Source organism: Pinus tabuliformis, chromosome 8, assembly GCF_031772625.1.
Source record: "Pinus tabuliformis cultivar Carrire ecotype Pingquan chromosome 8, CPIR1, whole genome shotgun sequence".
Taxonomy (NCBI): domain Eukaryota; kingdom Viridiplantae; phylum Streptophyta; class Pinopsida; order Pinales; family Pinaceae; genus Pinus; species Pinus tabuliformis.
The window spans coordinates 1,678,509,653-1,678,535,085 of record NC_142294.1 but is presented as its reverse complement, the minus strand read 5'-3'; the positions used below and the strand labels follow the sequence as shown (position 1 = coordinate 1,678,535,085).

Sequence of the window (25,433 nt, the reverse complement as noted above, 5' to 3'; positions counted from 1 at the left end):
TGCCTGTGACAGACTCCTTATCTTGAACTTCATAAAGACCAGACTTATCACGTGGAACAGGGATGTTCCATTTTCGAAATGATGCAACTAACACCTGGGCTATTCGGGTCAAGGGACTGCCCCCTAGCTTTTGATGTCGGTATAAACGGGTACCTGAAAAGAAGCTGCAGACCGCTATTCCCATGGCCACAGTAGGAATTCCAAAACCCCACCTCCAACCAACATTCTCTTGGACCCAAACAAGAACACTAGTTGCAACAAGAGCACCAATGTTAATTGAAAAATAAAACCAGTTGAAAAAAAACTTTTCTTTTTCTTTTCTACATCATCTGTCTCATCAAACTGGTCTGCTCCTAACGATGATACGCGTGGCTTAATACCACCAGTCCCTAGCGCAATAATGTAAATTGCCATAAAGGAAACACCAGTTTGAGTCGTTGTTGCATGGCACAGATGCAGATATAGTCAACAAGGCCATTCCCTGAAAATGGACAAAAATATTCTTCAACCAAAATGTGTTGCAAACAATGTCAAAACATGATAAATTGACAGAAAGGTGTTGAGAGAATTTGCTTCTAAATATGTTACTATTCATTTCTCAAATAACAGAAAAACTTGATAGAACAACAATGAACTTACAAAAAAATACACAATAGAAAATACAGCAATTGCTTTATAACGTCCTGTTGATGCCCCGAAATTCGTTGCAACAACATCGGGGAAACCACCTGGTCCGGAACTTAGTGCAGCTCCTTTTCCGTTTGGAATAGTGGCTCCGACTGGGGATAATGGGACCAGTTTCCCAAAGATTATAAGTAAACGGGATGGATGAATGATTTACGATATGAAGTGATAATAAACAAATAACTAAACTATAAAAGAAATATAATAACTATAAGCTAATCCCGGGACTTATCAATTCAGATAATGCAGCGTTTGATAACCTATGCTTAATGGCAGGCATATAGATGTCACTAACAGTAAGCATAAATGTTTAAACCATTTAAGATTGCTCTGCATAAATAGTTATGCAGAGCGATAATAGCGAATTACTGCACTCAGTCATTTATATCATTGTTACATACATGAGTAAAAGAGATAACAAATCACAAAACATTCAATAGTGATATGAAATGCAGATTTGCTGTTTTATTGCATACATGTAATCAATAATAGCGAAGTAATAACACAGCAATTCATATAACAGAAAAGAGAACAGATACAGATAATAGTACCATGCAAGCTGTTTGATCAATCCAATATATTAATCGCTATGTCGCGGTCCTTCCTTCCAACCAGAAAGCATCCCAAGCAAACGACAATAGTGCATCAATTCTGACAATGAGAATCAAGAGGAAGCATTTCCTGTCACTACGAGAAGCAAAATTGCTTCTGAACCTACTCAAACAACTACAAAAAAGAGGAGTGCAGGTGCTGCCACACCAAAAGAAAAAGTTCTTCCACAATAGAAAATACAGCAATTGTTTTATAACATCCTGTTGATGCCCCGAAATTCGTTGCAACAACATCGGGGAAACCACCCGGTCCGGAACTTGGTGCAGCTCCTTTTCCGTTTGGAATAGTGGCTCCGACTGGGGATAATGGGACCAGTTTCCCAAAGATTATAAGTAAACGGGATGGATGAATGATTTACGATATGAAGTGATAATAAACAAATAACTAAACTATAAAAGAAATATAATAACTATAAGCTAATCCCGGGACTTATCAATTCAGATAATGCAGCGTTTGATAACCTATGCTTAATGGCAGGCATATAGATGTCACTAACAGTAAGCATAAATGTTTAAACCATTTAAGATTGCTCTGCATAAATAGTTATGCAGAGCGATAATAGCGAATTACTGCACTTAGTCATTTATATCATTGTTACATACATGAGTAAAAGAGATAACAAATCACAAAACATTCAATAGTGATATGAAATGCAGATTTGTTGTTTTATTGCATACATGTAATCAATAATAGCGAAGTAATAACACAGCAATTCATATAACAGAAAAGAGAACAGATACAGATAATAGTACCATGCAAGCTGTTTGATCAATCCAATATATTAATCGCTATGTCGCGGTCCTTCCTTCCAACCAGAAAGCATCCCAAGCAAACGACAATAGTGCACAATTTACTTAAAACAGCATTCCAAGTAAAATTAAGGACCAGTGGTCGAGTTTCAAAAAGAATATAGACTGAAGCACAATAGTGCAAACTTCAGCCTTTAAGTCTTTTACAAAATTTTACGACCCTTTCCAAAACAATGAAAGGGTCTATAAATACTATGCTAATCTAAAAATATCTAAATATCTAAAACTGAAAAACAACTAAATTGGCATTAACAAATATCATTGTGCATTTGGGTGATTTGGCAGTCGGCGGCGATGCTTCAGTCAGAGGTCTCTTTGCCTTTACTCCTTCGCTGACATATCGCCAACATTGGCTCTACTTCTGGTGGAGTATTGAGGCGTGAAGTCAGCTGTGCATCGTATGTGGCATCTCGGAAATCGGCAATCAGGTATCGGAGAACATCTGTTAGGCAGTAAAGAACCGACCTTTGAGAATGTGGTTTAATCAGGAAAAGCCAGTATGCGTGGAATGCTTCAACGCAAATGGCCTACTTTTTCATCTGTGAAAAAGTAGGCCATTCCACGTTTATACTGCAAAATCTATCAGGGGTGAAGGATTCTCTCCCTGTCAATGGTCTAATCTTGAAGAAATTCTTTAATTGAGGAGGTAACCCCTTCTCTTTGTAGCTTGATAGTTTTTATATAGTTTGTAGGATTTGTAGAAATAAGAATGTGGGACATTTCCCATTGACCTTTCGCTGTAATTAAAAGTTGTCTCACCATGACAATATTAGTATTTACTTTTGGATAATAGCGTCTTAAACCAAGAGAGATCATTTCTAGGAAATTAGATATCTTTTTATTCTGAAAATCACAGTCTAACCTTTGTAAACTTCACTCTGAACGAAGTTCTATGAGTCATCTTGGGTGTTCGAAATTAGTCCCCAAAGGTTATCTATATGAAAATAGGAGCTAATTCATTTTCAGTATCTTTAACTCTTAAACCTGTCATCCATTTATTCTTAAGAAGATAGTTGTTCATCCCATTCACCAAAAGTTTATGATTACTCAGAGTGTAATTCTAAAATATAAAAGATTAAAGATAAGAGGTCTTATTACAAGCCTGCTTACCATGTTCATAGGAAAATAATTTAACTGACATTACCAAAACTGCATATCAAACAGGGTAATGGCTTGAAATTTCAAGACAAGGGGTCTCATCACGAGCCAGCTTGTTCAGTTTAAATTACTACCCGTGAATGGCATTGTCATTTATCTGGCCACCAAACCAGGACAATGGCTTTTATCTTAAGCAAAGAAGAAAGCGAAATTCAAAAAATACGAAAATATCTTTTGAATTCATTCTGTTTAGTCACACTCTAAGGTGAATGGAACAATGGATAACGATATGGTTAAAAGGTAACCCTGCCGAGACTATGAATGTTTGCTGGCAGCAGAGGCTCTACCTGTGACAGAGGAGTTTATTTTAAAAGCTGATATGGAAAAGTTTTCTATTTTTACCTTTATAAACCAATAAGGACTTATTTTAATACTCAAAGTACATTTATAAAAAGAGGAAGTCAAATGAAGAAACCTGTTTTATTCAGAATCAATAGACATCTAGTTATATTAGAAATTTCCTTTCCTTTATAAAGATTCTATTTGAAAAGGTGTAAGTATATTTATTAGTCCAGAGATAACTGGTTCTGCCAGCGAATCGCCAATTGTTGTGCCCTACAACAACCCCCCATTTCATAACATTTTTATCACAAACAATTTACATATGAAATGGGTCCCTTTTAAAATTTTTAATTGGCATTAATAAACTTGTTCAGATAAGGTATGATAATCAAATGAATTTATGCATAAAAACCTTGTTGAACAAATAATAAGCATTTTTTTGGTTAAGTCCGAAAAAGCAATCGCAAGGCTGGTTGCCATCTTGGTTCTTCCCGATGCGATATCACTATCGGCCATCGGCGATAGCCAATGCACACAAAGAAAAAGCACATACCTTTTCCCCGATGCGACATGATATCGGCGATCAACTATCGGCGCTATTTCTTGTAAAAAAATGTTTTAAAGCTCCTACCCGATGCGATATCGCTATCGGCAGTCGGCAGAATCCTACGCAGTTTCATAAGACGTTCATATCTTTTCCCCGATGCGACATCGCTATCGGCATTCGGTAAACCAATTGATATACATTTAGGGATTATGTTCACGCACTAATACAATGTCGCAATCGGCGTTCGCTAAAGATCTTTCCCAAATGATAATGTCACTCACACTTCCGATGCGATGCGATGACGCTTAATGATGACCTCAGTTTCCAAAAGGTGATTATTTCAAAGCATTAAAGTTATATTTAAATCCGATGTGACAAAAGCTCAGATTTCAAAATGCCGTTAAGTAAAGGGATAAGGTAATGCATGCGTATTTAAAGCTTTACCCCTTCGAATTAACGAGCAATCACGATTAGACCTTTGAAAAAATCTATTGCACGCTTTAAGGGGTCATTCGGTTTAATAACTTAAGTAATGGTCATTTATGGAGCTGCAGGTCGTAAAATCACCATCATTGCATCTACGGTGCCTTCTCAAATCATTAGATCCGCAGCCTCTTTTAAGAATAATCTCACCACACTTCAAATAATATATCTATCCCGTTATGGATCGTCATTGTTATTTCTTTGTTACGATTTCTCTTGCATTTGTGTAGAATTCAACTGTCGGGAGAAGTCTGAATATGATGGGAAAGAAGTTCAAGAAGGTGGCAGGTTCTACTGCGACACCTTCCTCAGGCCAAGCTGCTGCAGTTTTAAGGAAAGGCTTAATCTCAGATACTACATGCACTGGTCTTCCTGGTACTACATGGCAAGGGACATACAATTTGCTAGAAGCAGAACAACCAGAAACGACACTAACGGAGGCAAGTGTGGATGAACTAAGAAAGTCTGAGGCAACTCTTAAAGATTTGGCTGACTCCTTTCTGCATAGAATAACAGCCAGAGAACAAGTCTTGCCTTATACTGATGTGGTACGTTGGGCAATTGAAGAAATTACTCTCACTAATAGAACCTTCCATACTAAGGATGGAAGGATTTTCGGTTCTTTCAAGCCTGACGACTTGAGACGGATGTATCATTTGCCCAATCCCGAGCAAGTCTATAACAGAGCCTTTGTGGAGAAATTCGCCAGAGAGAATGAATCACCATCCGAACCTCTCCGAGATTGGAGGCAAAATCCAGCAAAACACAAGCAGGATATGTCGGGTAAGTACTCCAATGCTTCTTTGGCTTCACCTTACTGTTATGCTGGAATTATGATGTGTAGATTGTGGGGATTTCATGATTCTGCAAATATCCATGTTGATATGGTTCCCTTAATGGAAGCGGCCGTCAATAGTATAATCATGGATTGGGCCACTATTCTGTCTGATAAGTTGGTCTTAGCTATTCGTGAGTTTAGGGCCAAAACCAGAGTCACCGAGAGAAAAATCCCACCCTTCTATTACTCTGCCTACATTATGGATACCCTTTGTTTTAATTCTGAGTTTCCTGTCCTTGGTTGGAGATGGACAACCCATGACCCAACACCTATTCATTTGTATCATCGTAAATTGTGGAAACCCTCTCACAAAGACCATTTGTATCAAATTTGCAATGGTTTTATGGTTCCCGTTCACTATTCTATTTTTGACAGACCTATCCCTAGAATTTCTTATGAAGCCTCTTTTGACCTACCAGCCGTAGCCCATTGGTTCGGCGAAGAATATTTTTCCTATATCAGAGTTTTTGGAAGCAAGGCTAGGCCACATGTTCTCCCCTTGTACATCCCAGACAAATTGTTAGCCCGAGAAATCTCCTATCAGATCATGTCTGAGGGTGTCACACAAACTCTCAAAGAAGAGAAGAAGAGAGGATGGCCATCTTTTCCTTTGAGAATTGGAGTTTACACGCTGCTAAATTACAAGCATGCAGAAAAGGAAGCAGCAAAACTCCAAATGGTATCTCTAGCTTCTATTCCCAACAGACTCTATGACCCGAAAAAGACTGCTTTCATTGCCTTGGAACAGGCTAAGCTGACAAAGGTTGTTCATCAAGAAGACCAGTTTGACGACCTGTTCATGGGTGCCGATTCAATAAGCCAAGTCAAACAACTTGCTGCAATGAGATATGAAGATGTGGAATTAACTGAATTTAATAAACTTAGAAAGCAAAGGTTGCAAACTTTGCCTCTAGATTTATTATCCACAACCCCAGCTTCATCCTCAAGCGAGCCCGATCAGCTAGAAATAAATTCACCTCCTGTTACAACTGGAGAACAGGAGGAAAGGCAAAACAAGCTGCAGGCAGAAAGGCAGCAAAAAGCACAAATTGAACAAGAGCAAAGAAGGCAAAGGGAACTAGAAGAGCAAAGAAGGCAAAGGGAACTAGAAGAACAAAGAAAAAGAGAGGAAGAAGAAAAAACAAAGAAAGAACTGGAAGATAGGCAGAAAAAGGAATTGGAGGAACAGCAACGAAGAGCACAAGAGGAGCAACAGCGGGAGGCATTCGAGGAGCAGCAGAGGATTGAAAAAGAGAAAGAACAGAGTAAACAAATCTCTGTTGATACTGAATTGATTAAAGAATGGAACCAATTCGATTCCATTATAAGTGGTAAGGAAGCCTCCAAAGACTCAGATGCCTCAAAGACTCCCGATACTACGTTTTCTCCGGTTCTCGAAGGAACCAGCGGCCCACCCATGGTACAGAATGTTGAGGAAATTACTCAAGAATCATCTGATCAAATTGATCTTCAGGTAGAGGAAATTCCTCCCCTAGACATTTTCTACAGCCCTAAGCATAGAGCCGTTGTAAGGCGCTCAAGGAAGAGACGAAGGATTGATCAACTTTCTGTTTCAACTGAGCAAACAGTCACGGGCAATGTCGTCTGGAAGGGAGAATTAAATCCCTCTGAAGATTTGACAAAGCTGTCGCAATTTGCGGGAGCTTATTCAGCGACAACCATTGACAAAGCATCCGAAGTGAGTCTTCTTTTGAAGACTAAAGAGCATGAGGTATACGCATTGCAAGCAGAAGTGATAGAGGCAAGGAATAAGGCAGCACAGGCAGAAGAACAATTGCTGGCCCAACAACAAGAGAATCATTTGTTAACCCAGCAAATTGAAAAACTGAGGATAGACCAAAGTGACATTCAAAAAGCACAAGAATTGTCAGAAGCATTATCCCAGTTGGAGGCATCGAATGAGCTGTTGATGAAATCTAAAGAGGAACAAATAATTCAGCTGTCAGCACAGCTTGAAAGTATCAAAGGTGCCAAGAGTATTGATGATTTCAGAACAGAGGCAACTCTAATAAACGGCGCATTGATATCTCAGACCAGACTCTTGTGCCAACAACTAGTTGAAGCTGAGATACTTTGTGACACATCTACAGCAGTATGTGAACAAATCGAGAAAGCCAGGAGTAACTTGGATCAGGCCGAAGAAGATATAACAGAGTATATTGAATGGCAAGACACTCCAGAAGGGCAAGCGGCAAATTTTTCCCGAATCTGTGTAACATACAAAGACATACTTTTCATGGAATGGAACACACAGGTAATGAAGGCGGAAAGGGCAGCATCCAGATGCAAAACGATTGCCAGAAACATGATCAATCTAGTCAATGATACATTGTACCTGGCAAACATGATTTCACAATGCACACCTGGAAACATAACAACCGCAAACATGCTGGAGCATAGGAATTATCCTGAGCTGGAGACACAAGGGCGGTTAATTGCTGGAGTGAATACCTTGACTGCCGACGCATACTGGCTTTTCCTGATTAAACCACATTCTCAAAGGTCGGCTCTTAACTGCCTAACAGATGCTCTCCGATAGCTGATTGCCGATTTCCGAGATGCCACATACGATGCACAGCTGACTTCACGCCTCAATACTCCACCAGAAGTAGAGCCAATGTTGGCGATATGTCAGCGAAGGAGTAAAGGCAAAGAGACCTCTGACTGAAGCATCGCCGCCGACTGCCAAATCACCCAAATGCACAATGATATTTGTTAATGCCGATTTAGTTGTTTTTCAGTTTTAGATATTTAGATATTTTTAGATTAGCATAGTATTTATAGACCCTTTCATTGTTTTGGAAAGGGTCGTAAAATTTTGTAAAAGACTTAAAGGCTGAACTTTGCACTATTGTGCTTCAGTCTATATTCTTTTTGAAACTCGACCACTGGTCCTTAATTTTACTTGGAATGTTGTTTTAAGTAAATTGTGCACTATTGTCGTTTGCTTGGGATGCTTTCTGGTTGGAAGGAAGGACCGCGACATAGCGATTAATATATTGGATTGATCAAACAGCTTGCATGGTACTATTATCTGTATCTGTTCTCTTTTCTGTTATATGAATTGCTGTGTTATTACTTCGCTATTATTGATTACATGTATGCAATAAAACAGCAAATCTGCATTTCATATCACTATTGAATGTTTTGTGATTTGTTATCTCTTTTACTCATGTATGTAACAATGATATAAATGACTGAGTGCAGTAATTCTCTATTATCGCTCTGCATAACTATTTATGCAGAGCAATCTTAAATGGTTTAAACATTTATGCTTACTGTTAGTGACATCTATATGCCTGCCATTAAGCATAGGTTATCAAATGCTGCATTATCTGAATTGATAAGTCCCGGGATTAGCTTATAGTTATTATATTTCTTTTATAGTTTAGTTATTTGTTTATTATCACTTCATATCGTAAATCATTCATCCATCCCGTTTACTTATAATCTTTGGGAAACTGGTCCCATTATCCCCAGTCGGAGCCACTATTCCAAACGGAAAAGGACCTGCACTAAGTTCCGGACCGGGTGGTTTCCCCGATGTTGTTGCAACGAATTTCGGGGCATCAACATTTTTGGCGCTAGAAGGAGGGCCATCAACTGTGAATGGCAAGTAGGTCCAAGTCCACAAACCATTCCAAGAGTAATTCCCCCTCCAAACCCTCTTCTCCTTCTCAATCACATGCTGGTTCTCCAGCACATGATCAAGAAAAAGAAGAATCAACCACCACTGCTCACACCCATCATATTTCAGAACATTTAAGTCTTGAATCCCCTGAAGTACAGTCTCTTATCCATAAACTTCAGAGCTTCTCGATTTCGCCTCAAAAATCTGAAGTATCACAAAGCAGTGTGACTTCGCAGTTAAGCTTATCTCATCCACTTACCAGACTTCAAAGTGAAAAACTCGGTATTGAACCTACTGAGTTTCCTTTACCAAAAAGGAAAAAGGCTAAAAAGATTACTGAAGTATCTGATAGTAAAGATCTTTCTTCCATATCCTCCATTTCCACTCCTCCTCTGCGAAGCCAACCATCCACTCCTTCATTACACACTGTTGTTTGTCAGGGAATAAGCACTACAGCATCTCAAACTACTCACTCTTCAACAATTTCTTCCCCTCAGTCATCTGGAATCTCAACAGTAGTAACAAACATTATCTCAAGCATAATGGCAGATCCATGGACTACGCCAGGCGCAGTCAATATGCCTGGACCATTACATGATCTACCTGATGCTCCCGAAAAATGGTTGCCTAAATTCAATCCAGATAACGGAACACAAGCTGAAGAACATATTAACAATTTCATGTTAGCAGTTAATTTAAAAGGAGTGACAGAACAAGATGTTGTTGTAAGGCTTTTCCCTTATACTCTGCAAGGATCAGCAGGGTCCTGGTACTTCTCTTTACCTTCTGGTTCTATTACCAGCTGGACTACATGCCAAGAGCAGTTCCTTACCAAATATGGAGATGACAGGTCTCTGGAGACTTTAATAAATGACCTCTCCAATTTGAGAATAGAACATAGGGAACCAATAAAGGAGTTTAATGCTCGATTCAACAAACTCCTAAATAAAATCCCCACCGCTTCGAAGCCAAGTGAACAAATCAGGAGCGAATGGTATATTACTGCCCTCCCTTCCAACATAGCCATTTTTGTTGACAGGGCTGGCAAACCTACCTTAGCCGAGAATATGAAGGAAGCACTTGCCGTTGAAAAGCGTATTAATGCTTTAGAGAAAAAAGCAGCCTCAGAAGATAGAAAATCCAAAAAAGTTTCATTTAAAGAAGATTCTAAGAAAAAGACCCCAAAAGACCCATACGACATGGAAGGTTTACAAAAGGTCCTCAAAACATTGTCTAATGAAATGGTTGAGATTAAAAAACAGGTGGCTGAAACTTCGAACAAAAGACCATTTAGAACTTTCAAGAAAACTGAAACAAAGCCACCCAATGTTATATCTAATGCAGATTCCGAAGAAGAAGAAGAAGAGGAATCAACCTCTCAAACGGATGATGAAGAAGAAGTAGTTGAGTGTCACGGCATGTGGGATTTCATACTCCCAAATTCTGACAATGAGAATTAAGAGGAAGCATTTCCTGTCACTACGAGAAGCAAAATTGCTTCTGAACCTACTCAAACAACTACAAAAAAGAGGAGTGCAGGTGCTGCCACACCAAAAGAAAAAGTTCTTCCAAAGAAATCTCCGGTAGCAGCCCCTCAAAACCAGCCTCCCATTTCTAACTCTCCTTCAACATCCAAGACACTAGTAGTATCTGATTCCATGGAGTATAATATAGTTGATGATATGAAAAAGACTAAGGCAAACATAACCATGTTTGAACTAAGTAAGTTAAAACATCAGCAGAAATTGCTCCTAAGAGAATATAACGCTGTCCCCTCTTCCCCTCTTCCCAGTTCAAAAGCTGCTAATGATTCAGGACAACCCCCTCCAGATATGGTCGAAGCTACCGATTCGGTTCTGATCGGAGATAGATCCAATTCTCATACCCCACCTTTCTTGCTCACCTATGAAATCTATAATCGAAATCTGCATAACTGTTTAATTGATTCAGGGGCTTCATCTAATATTATGCCAGCTTCAGTTTGTTCTAAACTGAACATAGAACCTCAGAAGTCCGTAATTCACATTGTACAGTTAGACAGAACCAAAGTGCAGGTTATAGGAGAAATTAATTCCGTGACTATCAGGTTGTCTGCCGACCCCAGAATAGTACAGAGAATAGATATTTTGATTGCTGACATACCTGAATTCTATGGTTTAATTCTAAGCAGAGATTGGTCTGAGAAACTGCATGGATACATTTCCACGGATTGGTCACATATGTGGCTCCCCTACAAGGGTAAGCCAAATCAAATAAAGATCGACCGTGAGAAGCACATGACTCACACAGTAACCGATTTCGAACAAGAAAACCAGCCTGTGGCCTTCAACAACAATATTTTGGGAAATTATTCCTCAGAATCATTCTTTGGCAACTTTGTTGCCCAATCTTCCCCTTTTTCAGTTAACCATTGTACATCTCAAATAGAAAATTTTTCACAAACCAATTTATCCAAATGCTTCAACGCAAATCAAAAAGATGTAAATATTTTTGTTGATTCTCCTTTATTTTGGTCTTTGTATTTTGATGGCTCTAAGTCCAGTGAGGGGTCAGGAGCAGGTTGCATTTTGGTTAGTCCGCAAGGCGAAAAAACAATGCTATCCTGTCGATTAGAATTTGAATGCACCAATAACACGGCCGAATACGAAGCTTTAGTGCAGGGACTATATAAGGCAATTGACCTTAAAGTCCAATATATAAAAGTATTCGGCGATAGTGAGATCATTTTTAAACAGGTAAGAAATACAATTCATTGCCTTTCAGGCCACCTTAAGCATTATCAATCGCTAGTGCAAGATCTTACTTTGCATTTCTCAGCATTCAACATTTCTTCAATTCCAAGATCACAAAACTCAGCAGCTGATTTACTAGCCAACGTAGCTTCCAAACTCCTCCCTTCCGAAGACTATAGTCTTGATAGATTTTCTATAGAATTAATTTTTAGACCTTCAGTTCCTGATAACATCACTAACTGGAGGGTTTTCAACCATGACGAGGACATCTTGCAATTCTTAACCTCTGAAAAGTCCTATGACAATCAAATCATTGAAGAACATGACCATGATTCTCAAATGAAAGAAACATCTCAAGATAACACGATTCCTAAGCCGGTAGTAAAACTCGAAGACCTTTATGACATTAAAGATAGGTTCAAACCTGTAATTAATGCAAAACTCCAAAGCTCTACTCTTAGGTTTGAATCGATCAATTTGGGAACAGATCAAGCTCCTCAAAATATCAATTTAGGACTAGGACTTTCTATAGAAGAAAAGGAAGCATTCATCAAACTCTTAAGGAAAAACAAACAAGTTTTTGCTTGGAAGTATGATGACCTCAAGACATATGATACATCTATCATACAACACACTATTCCTATGCTTCCTGATCAAAAACCGATCCAGCAGAAGTTAAGAAAAATACATCCAAATTTGGAGAGCCAGATAAAGTCAGAACTTAATAAGCTCTTAAAAGCTAGGATTATCTTCCCTGTCCGACACTCAAACTGGGTCTCCAATATGGTACCGGTCAGGAAGAAAAACGGCGACATCCGAATCTGTATTGATTTCAGAAACTTGAATAAGGCAAGCTTGAAAGATAACTTCCCTCTGCCTACCATGGAGCAAATCCTTCAATCGGTAGCAGGATCTGAATTGATGTCTTTTCTTGATGGTTTCTCAGGATATAATCAAGTGTTGGTTCATCCTGATGACCAATTAAAAACTACATTCAGAACAAAATGGGGAACTTACGCATACCAAAAGATGCCTTTTGGACTCGTAAATGCAGGAGCAACATTCCAAAGAGCTATGGATACAGCCTTTAGAGGGTTAATTAACCGGACAGTAGTCGTCTACCTCGATGATATTACTGTGTATTCTAAAAAGAGATATAATCACTTGCATGATTTAAATCAGATTTTTCAACGATGCAAAACATATGGTATCTCTCTTAACCCGAAAAAGTCTTTCTTCGCTCTTAATCAAGGTAAGCTCTTAGGATTTATTGTTTCTAAAGATGGCATTTATGTAGATCCTGATCGAATTAAAGAAATTTCTGAGATTCCTTTTCCACACAATAAAAAATCGATGCAGTCGTTTTTAGGACAAATTAATTTCGTTAAACGATTTGTTCCAGATTTTTCACAGATAGTACTACCACTGCAAACGATGATTAGAAAGAATTCAACCTTCAGATGGGGATTAGAAGAAAAGCAAGCTTTTAATGATATTAAGCAATCCATAATCAATGTCCCAGCTCTGAATACTCCAAATCTTTCTAATCATTTTACATTGTATACTATTGCATCTGACTTATCTTACGCAGCAGTACTCACACAGTTGAATGATGATAATTTGGAAGCGCCCATTTCATCCTTTAGTTCAAACTTTCAAGGCGCCGAATTGAATTATTCCGAAATTGAGAAACAAGCTTTTGCTGTCTTTAAAGCAGTCAAACATTATCGGCCCTTTCTTCTTAAAACCCATACTAAAGTAATAGTTCCTTTCTCAGCAGTTAGGCAACTATTAATCCAAAAGGAATTGGGAGAAAAGAGGGCAAATTGGGTCGTAGCCCTCCAAGAATATGATCTAGAAATAAAGCCAGCAAAGTTTGTTAAAGGTCAAGGTTTTTGCAGGATATTAGCAGGAGCATCAAACATTCCTGAATCAAGTGATACAGAGCAAACTCAAGAAGTTAATCAGCTAAGTATACCGGATTCCGAATCTCAATATTCAGATCTGATCTTTTATTTAAAGAATGGTTATGCACCTACCAATTTGTCCTACAAGAACAAAAGAGCTATTAGATTGAAAGCTAAGAGTTTTTCCCTTATTAATGATGTGCTCTTCAGGAGAAACTATGATTCTGTCCTATTAAGATGCCTTGAGAAACCTGAAGCTCAAAAGGTTTTGCAGGAGCTACACGATGGACCGGCAGGAGGACATTTTGGAGCTGATACAACAGCTCATAAAGTCATTCATGCTGGATATTATTGGCCTACTTTGTTTAAGGACGCTCATGAATATGTAAGGAAGTGCATCAAATGCCAAACTGCCAGTGGAAGACAAAAAAAGCCAGCTTTCCCTTTGCAACCAATCAACATTGAACAACCTTTTGAACAGTGGGGATTGGACATCATTGGAGAAATAAATCCTTCTTCTTCCAAGCAACACAAGTATATCCTTACAGCAACTGATTACTTTACAAAGTGGGTAGAAGCAGTTCCGTTAAAGACAACAAACTCTGAGGCGATCATTGAATTTATAGATCAGTTCATCATTACCAGGTTTGGTGTTCCAAACGCTCTTGTCTTTGATAATGCTTCTTATTTCTCAGGCAATGCAATGATTGATTTCGCTATCAAAAGAGGGTTTAAATTAAAGTATTTTGCTAACTATTACCCTCAGGGCAACGGCCTAGCAGAATCAACTAATAAAAATCTAATCAAAATCATTAAGCGAACAATTGAAGAGAATCATAAGAACTGGCATAAATCCTTGGTATTTGCATTATGGGCCGATAGGATAACACATAAAGCTTCCATAGGGACCTCTCCGTTTAATCTCGTCTACGGAAAAGAAGCAATCGTACCAACCAACCTTCTTCTTCCATCTCTAGCCTTAGTGCAATTTATCGACGAAACTCCTTCTTCTTCTATACAGTTTAGATATGATCAAATTCTCAAACTTGAGGAAGAAAGGGATAAAGCCAAGGTTACACATGCAAAACATCAACAAGTCATTAAAGCAGCTTTTGATCTGGCCTCATCTAGCCCTAGACAATTCCAAGTCGGAGATCTAGTCCTGAAATGGGACAAAGCCCATGAAGACAAAGGTAAACATACCAAATTTCAAAAACTGTGGCTAGGACCATTTCAAATCTGTGAAAAAGTAGGCCATTCCATGTTTATACTGCAAAATCTATCAGGGGTGAAGGATTCTCTCCCTGTCAATGGTCTAATCTTGAAGAAATTCTTTAATTGAGGAGGTAACCCCTTCTCTTTGTAGCTTGATAGTTTTTATATAGTTTGTAGGATTTGTAGAAATAAGAATGTGGGACATTTCCCATTGACCTTTCGCTGTAATTAAAAGCTGTCTCACCATGACAATATTAGTATTTACTTTTGGATAATAGCGTCTTAAACCAAGAGAGATCATTTCTAGGAAATTAGATATCTTCTTATTCTGAAAATCACAGTCTAACCTTTGTAAACTTCACTCTGAACGAAGTTCTATGAGTCATCTTGGGTGTTCGAAATTAGTCCCCAAAGGTTATCTATATGAAAATAGGAGCTAATTCATTTTCAGTATCTTTAACTCTTAAACCTGTCATCCATTTATTCTTAAGAAGATAGTTGTTCATCCCATTCACCAAAAGTTTATGATTACTCAGAGTGTAATTCTAAAATATAAAAGATTAAAGATAAGAGGTCTTATTACAAGCCTGCTTACCATGTTCATAGGAAAATAATTTAACTGACATTACCAAAACTGCATATCAAACAGGGTAATGGCTTGAAATTTCAAGACAAGGGGTCTCATCACGAGCCAGCTTGTTCAGTTTAAATTACTACCCGTGAATGGCATTGTCATTTATCTGGCCACCAAACCAGGACAATGGCTTTTATCTTAAGCAAAGAAGAAAGCGAAATTCAAAAAATACGAAAATATCTTTTGAATTCATTCTGTTTAGTCACACTCTAAGGTGAATGGAACAATGGATAACGATATGGTTAAAAGGTAACCATGCCGAGACTATGAATGTTTGCTGGCAGCAGAGGCTCTACCTGTGACAGAGGAGTTTATTTTAAAAGCTGATATGGAAAAGTTTTCTATTTTTACCTTTATAAACCAATAAGGACTTATTTTAATACTCAAAGTACATTTATAAAAAGAGGAAGTCAAATGAAGAAACCTGTTTTATTCAAAATCAATAGACATCTAGTTATATTAGAAATTTCCTTTCCTTTATAAAGATTCTATTTGAAAAGGTGTAAGTATATTTATTAGTCCAGAGATAACTGGTTCTGCCAGCGAATCGCCAATTGTTGTGCCCTACAACAACCCCCCATTTCATAACATTTTTATCACAAACAATTTACATATGAAATGGGTCCCTTTTAAAATTTTTAATTGGCATTAATAAACTTGTTCAGATAAGGTATGATAATCAAATGAATTTATGCATAAAAACCTTGTTGAACAAATAATAAGCATTTTTTTGGTTAAGTCCGAAAAAGCAATCGCAAGGCTGGTTGCCATCTTGGTTCTTCCCGATGCGATATCACTATCGGCCATCGGCGATAGCCAATGCACACAAAGAAAAAGCACATACCTTTTCCCCGATGCGACACGATATCGGCGATCAACTATCGGCGCTATTTCTTGTAAAAAAATGTTTTAAAGCTCCTACCCGATGCGATATCGCTATCGGCAGTCGGCAGAATCCTACGCAGTTTCATAAGACGTTCATATCTTTTCCCCGATGCGACATCGCTATCGGCATTCGGTAAACCAATTGATATACATTTAGGGATTATGTTCGCGCGCTAATACAATGTCGCAATCGGCGTTCGCTAAAGATCTTTCCCAAATGATAATGTCACTCACACTTCCGATGCGATGCGATGACGCTTAATGATGACCTCAGTTTCCAAAAGGTGATTATTTCAAAGCATTAAAGTTATATTTAAATCCGATGTGACAAAAGCTCAGATTTCAAAATGCCGTTAAGTAAAGGGATAAGGTAATGCATGCGTATTTAAAGCTTTACCCCTTCGAATTAACGAGCAATCACGATTAGACCTTTGAAAAAATCTATTGCACGCTTTAAGGGGTCATTCGGTTTAATAACTTAAGTAATGGTCATTTATGGAGCTGCAGGCCGTAAAATCACCATCATTGCATCTACGGTGCCTTCTCAAATCATTAGATCCGCAGCCTCTTTTAAGAATAATCTCACCACACTTCAAATAATATATCTATCCCGTTATGGATCGTCATTGTTATTTCTTTGTTACGATTTCTCTTGCATTTGTGTAGAATTCAACTGTCGAGAGAAGTCTGAATATGATGGGAAAGAAGTTCAAGAAGGTGGCAGGTTCTACTGCGACACCTTCCTCAGGCCAAGCTGCTGCAGTTTCAAGGAAAGGCTTAATCTCAGATACTACATGCACTGGTCTTCCTGGTACTACATGGCAAGGGACATACAATTTGCTAGAAGCAGAACAACCAGAAACGACACTAACGGAGGCAAGTGTGGATGAACTAAGAAAGTCTGAGGCAACTCTTAAAGATTTGGCTGACTCCTTTCTGCATAGAATAGCAGCCAGAGAACAAGTCTTGCCTTATACTGATGTGGTACGTTGGGCAATTGAAGAAATTACTCTCACTAATAGAACCTTCCATACTAAGGATGGAAGGATTTTCGGTTCTTTCAAGCCTGACGACTTGAGACGGATGTATCATTTGCCCAATCCCGAGCAAGTCTATAACAGAGCCTTTGTGGAGAAATTCGCCAGAGAGAATGAATCACCATCCGAACCTCTCCGAGATTGGAGGCAAAATCCAGCAAAACACAAGCAGGATATGTCGGGTAAGTACTCCAATGCTTCTTTGGCTTCACCTTACTGTTATGCTGGAATTATGATGTGTAGATTGTGGGGATTTCATGATTCTGCAAATATCCATGTTGATATGGTTCCCTTAATGGAAGCGGCCGTCAATAGTATAATCATGGATTGGGCCACTATTCTGTCTGATAAGTTGGTCTTAGCTATTCGTGAGTTTAGGGCCAAAACCAGAGTCACCGAGAGAAAAATCCCACCCTTCTATTACTCTGCCTACATTATGGATACCCTTTGTTTTAATTCTGAGTTTCCTGTCCTTGGTTGGAGATGGACAACCCATGACCCAACACCTATTCATTTGTATCATCGTAAATTGTGGAAACCCTCTCACAAAGACCATTTGTATCAAATTTGCAATGGTTTTATGGTTCCCGTTCACTATTCTATTTTTGACAGACCTATCCCTAGAATTTCTTATGAAGCCTCTTTTGACCTACCAGCCGTAGCCCATTGGTTCGGCGAAGAATATTTTTCCTATATCAGAGTTTTTGGAAGCAAGGCTAGGCCACATGTTCTCCCCTTGTACATCCCAGACAAATTGTTAGCCCGAGAAATCTCCTATCAGATCATGTCTGAGGGTGTCACACAAACTCTCAAAGAAGAGAAGAAGAGAGGATGGCCACCTTTTCCTTTGAGAATTGGAGTTTACACGCTGCTAAATTACAAGCATGCAGAAAAGGAAGCAGCAAAACTCCAAATGGTATCTCTAGCTTCTATTCCCAACAGACTCTATGACCCGAAAAAGACTGCTTTCATTGCCTTGGAACCGGCTAAGCTGACAAAGGTTGTTCATCAAGAAGACCAGTTTGACGACATGTTCATGGGTGCCGATTCAATAAGCCAAGTCAAACAACTTGCTGCAATGAGATATGAAGATGTGGAATTAACTAAATTTAATAAACTTAGAAAGCAAAGGTTGCAAACTTTGCCTCTAGATTTATTATCCACAACCCCAGCTTCATCCTCAAGCGAGCCTGATCAGCTGGAAATAAATTCACCTCCTGTTACAACTGGAGAACAGGAGGAAAGGCAAAACAAGCTGCAGGCAGAAAGGCAGCAAAAAGCAAAAATTGAACAAGAGCAAAGAAGGCAAAGGGAACTAGAAGAGCAAAGAAGGCAAAGGGAACTAGAAGAACAAAGAAAAAGAGAGGAAGAAGAAAAAACAAAGAAAGAACTGGAAGATAGGCAGAAAAAGGAATTGGAGGAACAGCAACGAAGAGCACAAGAGGAGCAACAGCGGGAGGCATTCGAGGAGCAGCAGAGGATTGAAAAAGAGAAAGAACAGAGTAAACAAATCTCTGTTGATACTGAATTGATTAAAGAATGGAACCAATTCGATTCCATTATAAGTGGTAAGGAAGCCTCCAAAGACTCAGATGCCTCAAAGACTCCCGATACTACGTTTTCTCCGGTTCTCGAAGGAACCAGCGGCCCACCCATGGTACAGAATGTTGAGGAAATTACTCAAGAATCATCTGATCAAATTGATCTTCAGGTAGAGGAAATTCCTCCCCTAGACATTTTCTACAGCCCTAAGCATAGAGCCGTTGTAAGGCGCTCAAGGAAGAGACGAAGGATTGATCAACTTTCTGTTTCAACTGAGCAAACAGTCACGGGCAATGTCGTCTGGAAGGGAGAATTAAATCCCTCTGAAGATTTGACAAAGCTGTCGCAATTTGCGGGAGCTTATTCAGCGGCAACCATTGACAAAGCATCCGAAGTGAGTCTTCTTTTGAAGACTAAAGAGCATGAGGTATACGCATTGCAAGCAGAAGTGATAGAGGCAAGGAATAAGGCAGCACAGGCAGAAGAACAATTGCTGGCCCAACAACAAGAGAATCATTTGTTAACCCAGCAAATTGAAAAACTGAGGATAGACCAAAGTGACATTCAAAAAGCACAAGAATTGTCAGAAGCATTATCCCAGTTGGAGGCATCGAATGAGCTGTTGATGAAATCTAAAGAGGAACAAATAATTTAGCTGTCAGCACAGCTTGAAAGTATCAAAGGTGCCAAGAGTATTGATGATTTCAGAACAGAGGCAACTCTAATAAACGGCGCATTGATATCTCAGACCAGACTCTTGTGCCAACAACTAGTTGAAGCTGAGATACTTTGTGACACATCTACAGCAGTATGTGAACAAATCGAGAAAGCCAGGAGTAACTTGGAACAGGCCGAAGAAGATATAACAGAGTATATTGAATGGCAAGACACTCCAAAAGGGCAAGCGGCAAATTTTTCCCGAATCTGTGTAACATACAAAGACATACTTTTCATGGAATGGAACACACAGGTAATGAAGGCGGAAAGGGCAGCATCCAGATGTAAAACGATTGCCAGAAACATGATCAATCTAGTCAATGATACATTGTACCTGGCAAACATGATTTCACAATGCACACCTGGAAACATAACAACCGCAAACATGCTGGAGCACAGGAATTATCCTGAGCTGGAGACACAAGGGCGGTTAATTGCTGGAGTGAATACCTTGACTGCCGACGCATACTGGCTTTTCCTGATTAAACCACATTCTCAAAGGTCGGCTCTTAACTGCCTAACAGATGCTCTCCGATACCTGATTGCCGATTTCCGAGATGCCACATACGATGCACAGCTGACTTCACGCCTCAATACTCCACCAGAAGTAGAGCCAATGCTGGCGATATGTCAGCGAAGGAGTAAAGGCAAAGAGACCTCTGACTGAAGCATCGCCGCCGACTGCCAAATCACCCAAATGCACAATGATATTTGTTAATGCCGATTTAGTTGTTTTTCAGTTTTAGATATTTAGATATTTTTAGATTAGCATAGTATTTATAGACCCTTTCATTGTTTTGGAAAGGGTCGTAAAATTTTGTAAAAGACTTAAAGGCTGAACTTTGCACTATTGTGCTTCAGTCTATATTCTTTTTGAAACTCGACCACTGGTCCTTAATTTTACTTGGAATGCTGTTTTAAGTAAATTGTGCACTATTGTCGTTTGCTTGGGATGCTTTCTGGTTGGAAGGAAGGACCGCGACATAGCGATTAATATATTGGATTGATCAAACAGCTTGCATGGTACTATTATCTGTATCTGTTCTCTTTTCTGTTATATGAATTGCTGTGTTATTACTTCGCTATTATTGATTACATGTATGCAATAAAACAGCAAATCTGCATTTCATATCACTATTGAATGTTTTGTGATTTGTTATCTCTTTTACTCATGTATGTAACAATGATATAAATGACTGAGTGCAGTAATTCGCTATTATCGCTCTGCATAACTATTTATGCAGAGCAATCTTAAATGGTTTAAACATTTATGCTTACTGTTAGTGACATCTATATGCCTACCATTAAGCATAGGTTATCAAACGCTGCATTATCTGAATTGATAAGTCCCGGGATTAGCTTATAGTTATTATATTTCTTTTATAGTTTAGTTATTTGTTTATTATCACTTCATATCGTAAATCATTCATCCATCCCGTTTACTTATAATCTTTGGGAAACTGGTCCCATTATCCCCAGTCGGAGCCACTATTCCAAACGGAAAAGGAGCTGCACTAAGTTCCGTACCGGGTGGTTTCCCCGATGTTGTTGCAACGAATTTCGGGGCATCAACACGTCCCCAGTATGCATCAACCAAAAAAGCTCCAATCAAAGGAGTTATGTAACAAGTTCCAGACCAATTTGTGACATTATTGGCTGCAGTTGAATTGTCTTGCTAGAACTTATAGGCACAGATGCAGATATAGTCAACAAGGCCATTCCCTGAAAATGGACAAAAATATTCTTCAACCAAAATGTGTTGCAAACAATGTCAAAACATGATAAATTGACAGAAAGGTGTTGAGAGAATTTGCTTCTAAATATGTTACTATTCATTTCTCAAATAACAGAAAAACTTGATAGAACAACAATGAACTTACAAAAAAATACACAATAGAAAATACAGCAATTGTTTTATAACGTCCCCAGTATGCATCAACCAAAAAAGCTCCAATCAAAGGAGTTATGTAACAAGTTCCAGACCAATTTGTGACATTATTGGCTGCAGTTGAATTGTCTTGCTTGAACTTATCTGTCAAGTAGTTCACCAGATTTGAAATGAATCCATAGTATGCCAATCTTTCGCAGCACTCATTCCCTGTAAAATAAATCCGTTATGGAGACCATAATCCAATTGAAGGTATATAAATATAAAATAAGAGTGTTTCCTTGCCCAAATTTCAAAACCAGTTCTGTAATTACTAGTTATTTTCTGGTTAGTTTATCAATAAATATGTGGGCAAACTACTCGTTGAGAAAGATATTAGTATGCTAAAAAGAACATTTTGACATTTAAAGGTCATCACATATACCCAAAATAAATGGACAAGCCTTCCAGTTCCCCGAATTGTTCTTGACTGAACGTTTTCCATGAATATCTACAGACCCATCTTGAGTGTACTCATCATCAAGATTCATTGAAGAGTTCATACTTCTTATTGGTCGAGTGTTGACCTATAACATAAAAACCAATAAAATGTTAGCAAAGAATGAAGGAACAGGAATTATATTTATTTATAATTACTGGATAAACAGTTCCATAAAAAAAACCATGACAACTCCGTATCATACATTTCACGTAGTTACACCAGGCATACAGATTTGGCAAGCACACACAATAGTTTAAGTCATTGTGCAAAACGTTTCACTAAAAGGGGATCAGCGTTATGCTTCAGCTCAAGATGTGTTTACTAACTACATCCCCAATTTGTAATTTAATTATTTATGAAGAGAAATAGGGAACTGAATATTGGGAAACAACTTTGGCTAAGACCACAAAGATAATACATTGCTAGCTCAACGTTACCAGAATTCAGATGCAACAACGTTGATGATTGATCCCTCAATATATGACCATAAACTGGCCTTAATACAATATTTCATTCTGGGACATATCAATGGGTCAGCAATCAAAGGAACAATAGGAAAGAAAACTACATGAGCATTGAGAATCATTAAGTAATTGTAGATAAGCATTAAAAATTTATTAAAAAAAAAACATTCTTAATGTTACCTGCCCATAACTCACACATCAAGAGATTTTTTCATCGAGCTTTCCTCTGATGATACAATTGGTTTTATTTGATCCTCATTGCTCTCAGAAATCGACAAATTATAAACAAAGGAAGATAGCAGAGGATCTGGTACTGCACTGTTAGCAGCCACCCCACGCGAGGACACACCTCCCAGAAGTGGATGCAGCTGCCCCTCCCGAAGCTCTCTACTCAGAAAAGACAGTGTGGAATTAGGTGGCAACCCTAAACAAAGATTAATGGTTTGACTGTGGGAGTCACTTCTGGAGGTGGACAGAGCCTGATGAATCAAATCTTTTCTTAAGATTTTGCCCGTGGGGGACTTGGGAATTGAATTGACAAATGCTACTCGACGTATCTTCTTGTATGGTGAAACCTGCACTCAACCATAGCAGATATTTTCTCTTGGAAATTAACATCTTCAACAAAAGAAAACAAAGTTTAGGTTGAGACAGAGTAAGGAAACATATAGAAACTCAAGTGCTCCATTTACATGTTTTGCAACAAAATTTATGACATCCTCTTCGCAGAAATTGCTGTTTGACTTCTTCACAACAAATGCCATCGGTATTTGACCTGCTTCATGATCAGGATACCTACCACACACACCCCAGAAGGAAGAGAGTTTCATGCTTAAATAAATAGCATGTCTGCAAGAATCTTTGGCTTAATTTGAAAACGAAAAAGGACATCAGCTAATGTTTCAAAGGTCGTCTGGGCTACCAGCCCAAGTGTTCAATTCTAACTAAAACTTGAAAAATATTTGCTAGCTAAACAAGTGGTAAATCTAGCTGCATATAGACATTTGAAAGCATATCAGATCAACAAGTGGGAACTTGGGAAGTATATCAGATCAAGAAGTAGTAAATGGCACTCACGGAATAACAGCAGCATCAGTAATATCTAGGTTCGAGAGGAGCAACTCCTCTAATTCCGCTGGAGCAACCTGACAAAATATAAGTCTTCTCTGAGAAGATCAATATTTTGGGTTTGCATTTACTATAAAAAAGGTCCTTGAAATGCTATGTACCTGAAATGCTATGTACAAGGACAGTCTGATGCCCAGGCTGCCCCACTCTTGCTCTACAAACCGTCACCAGAGTAAGCTTAAAATAAATAAATCCCTGCAGTTATTTAGAACAGTAATAAGCGATTCTTGGAAAACCTAACAGAGAACAGTAATAAGTAAGGTTAAGCAGTCAATAGTTCCACCATTTAAGCTCGGAATATAGCCCAAATTTGTCGAAATAAAGCACGAATTCGGCCAAATTCGTCGAAAGAAAGCTCAAACTCAAGCAGAATCCTCGAACGAAAGACCGAATCCGGCCAAATTCGCCACAAAAACGTCAATTTGCTAAAAGAAAAGGTGCAACCGCTGAAATTTAGTCAAGAAAAAGAATCGAATGCACTAAAGTCTCGCAAGAGAAGAACATACCGCAATGTTTCAGCTCACTGTGTCAAATTAGCATAGAGGCTGAACCATAAAACGAATTGAAGGGGTCAAATTTAACACAATTTCGGAACCGCCATCATTATCGAGAAAGGCGTTGGCATGATAGTTTTACAGTTGAGGTTTAGCGAGACCCGGGCAATAGAACTCGCGCCCATGCCAAGTAATTGAATGAGACGCTGAATGCCCGCTGAAAAATATTAAAAAGAGAATTAACACTAAAACTGTTTGCCCGTTGAATGAGGATGACACGTGTCAATAGCAGAGAGAAAAGGACGACGAAAACTTTGTTTCAAAGGAAGGCCTATCGGCCTAAAGATAAATCTCCATGATTGAGAAACTTGTTTTATGTTTTTCTAAATTTATATATGTTCAAATTATATATTGATTGATTTTATAATTAAATAATAATAATTCTAAATAAAATTATAATTTAGTTAATTATTGGTTTTTTAATAATGCTAAATATATATATATATATATGTAGGGAGATAGAAAGAGAAGGGTCAAAGCTCAACCAATAAATAGTCAAAAACAAAAAGTCCTTCCAAGGACTAATAAAAATAAATCTTCATATATATCTTCAAATTATATATTAATTATTTTTATAATTAAATAGTAATAATAATAATTATTATTATTTAATTAATTTTTAAAATTATTTTAATTATAATAACTTAACATGTGTAATAAACTAATTGTTTTTATACTAATCAATTTCTAATATTAATCATTTAATTTATATTATTACTTTTATCTTAATCTAAATACACAAAATAAATAGTGATACAAAAGTGTCATGTACCCCAGACACACTCACCCATGAAATATTTTAAATACATAAAGCAAAGAGTGATACAGAAGTGTCATGTATCCAAGACACACTCACCCATGATTTCAGGTATTGCTTTCAATAAAGTTAAAAAAAAAAAATTGACCATAATATCATAATAATATGTCTTATAATATAATATAACCTTTTTTTTTAGCTCTAGCAATATAATTGACAAGCATGCAAAAGCATTATGAAAATGAATTGTTCTCTCCAAAAAAAATCTAATTTCAAATCATCCTTTGGTCACCAAAAATACACATTGTTTAGAAATATGTGTCGTATTACCGAAAGTAGGGCTACCCGTCTTAGGGTTTGTACACATACAAAATATCCTATTGCTCGATGTTTAAATCTTAAATGTACATGACAATAAGACTCTCCC

At 38.1% G+C, this 25,433-nt stretch overlaps 1 protein-coding gene across 6 annotated transcripts; it reads right to left on the bottom strand.

Annotated features, from left to right (window-relative positions):
• On the bottom strand, nucleotides 1-24,383 carry LOC149242659 (protein NRT1/ PTR FAMILY 8.1-like). Of its 6 annotated transcripts, XM_089374294.1 has the most exons (7): nucleotides 24,202-24,381; nucleotides 23,797-23,890; nucleotides 23,645-23,712; nucleotides 22,047-22,188; nucleotides 21,615-21,832; nucleotides 21,372-21,456; nucleotides 1-481 (listed from the first exon to the last, which is right to left on the bottom strand). In XM_089374294.1, the coding sequence occupies exons 4-7, from the start codon at nucleotides 22,162-22,164 to the stop codon at nucleotides 390-392; spliced, it is 513 nt and encodes a 170-aa protein (XP_089230420.1). In that variant the 5' UTR covers nucleotides 22,165-22,188; nucleotides 23,645-23,712; nucleotides 23,797-23,890; nucleotides 24,202-24,381; the 3' UTR covers nucleotides 1-389. The 6 variants fall into 6 exon arrangements, with proteins under 6 accessions (XP_089230420.1, XP_089230425.1, XP_089230422.1 ...); XM_089374299.1 differs by lacking the exon at nucleotides 21,372-21,456 and having other exon boundaries at nucleotides 24,202-24,383; XM_089374298.1 differs by lacking the exons at nucleotides 1-481; nucleotides 21,372-21,456; nucleotides 21,615-21,832 and adding exons at nucleotides 22,748-23,142; nucleotides 23,260-23,362 and having other exon boundaries at nucleotides 22,046-22,188; nucleotides 24,202-24,369.
• Nucleotides 24,384-25,433: the final 1,050 nt, after the last annotated feature.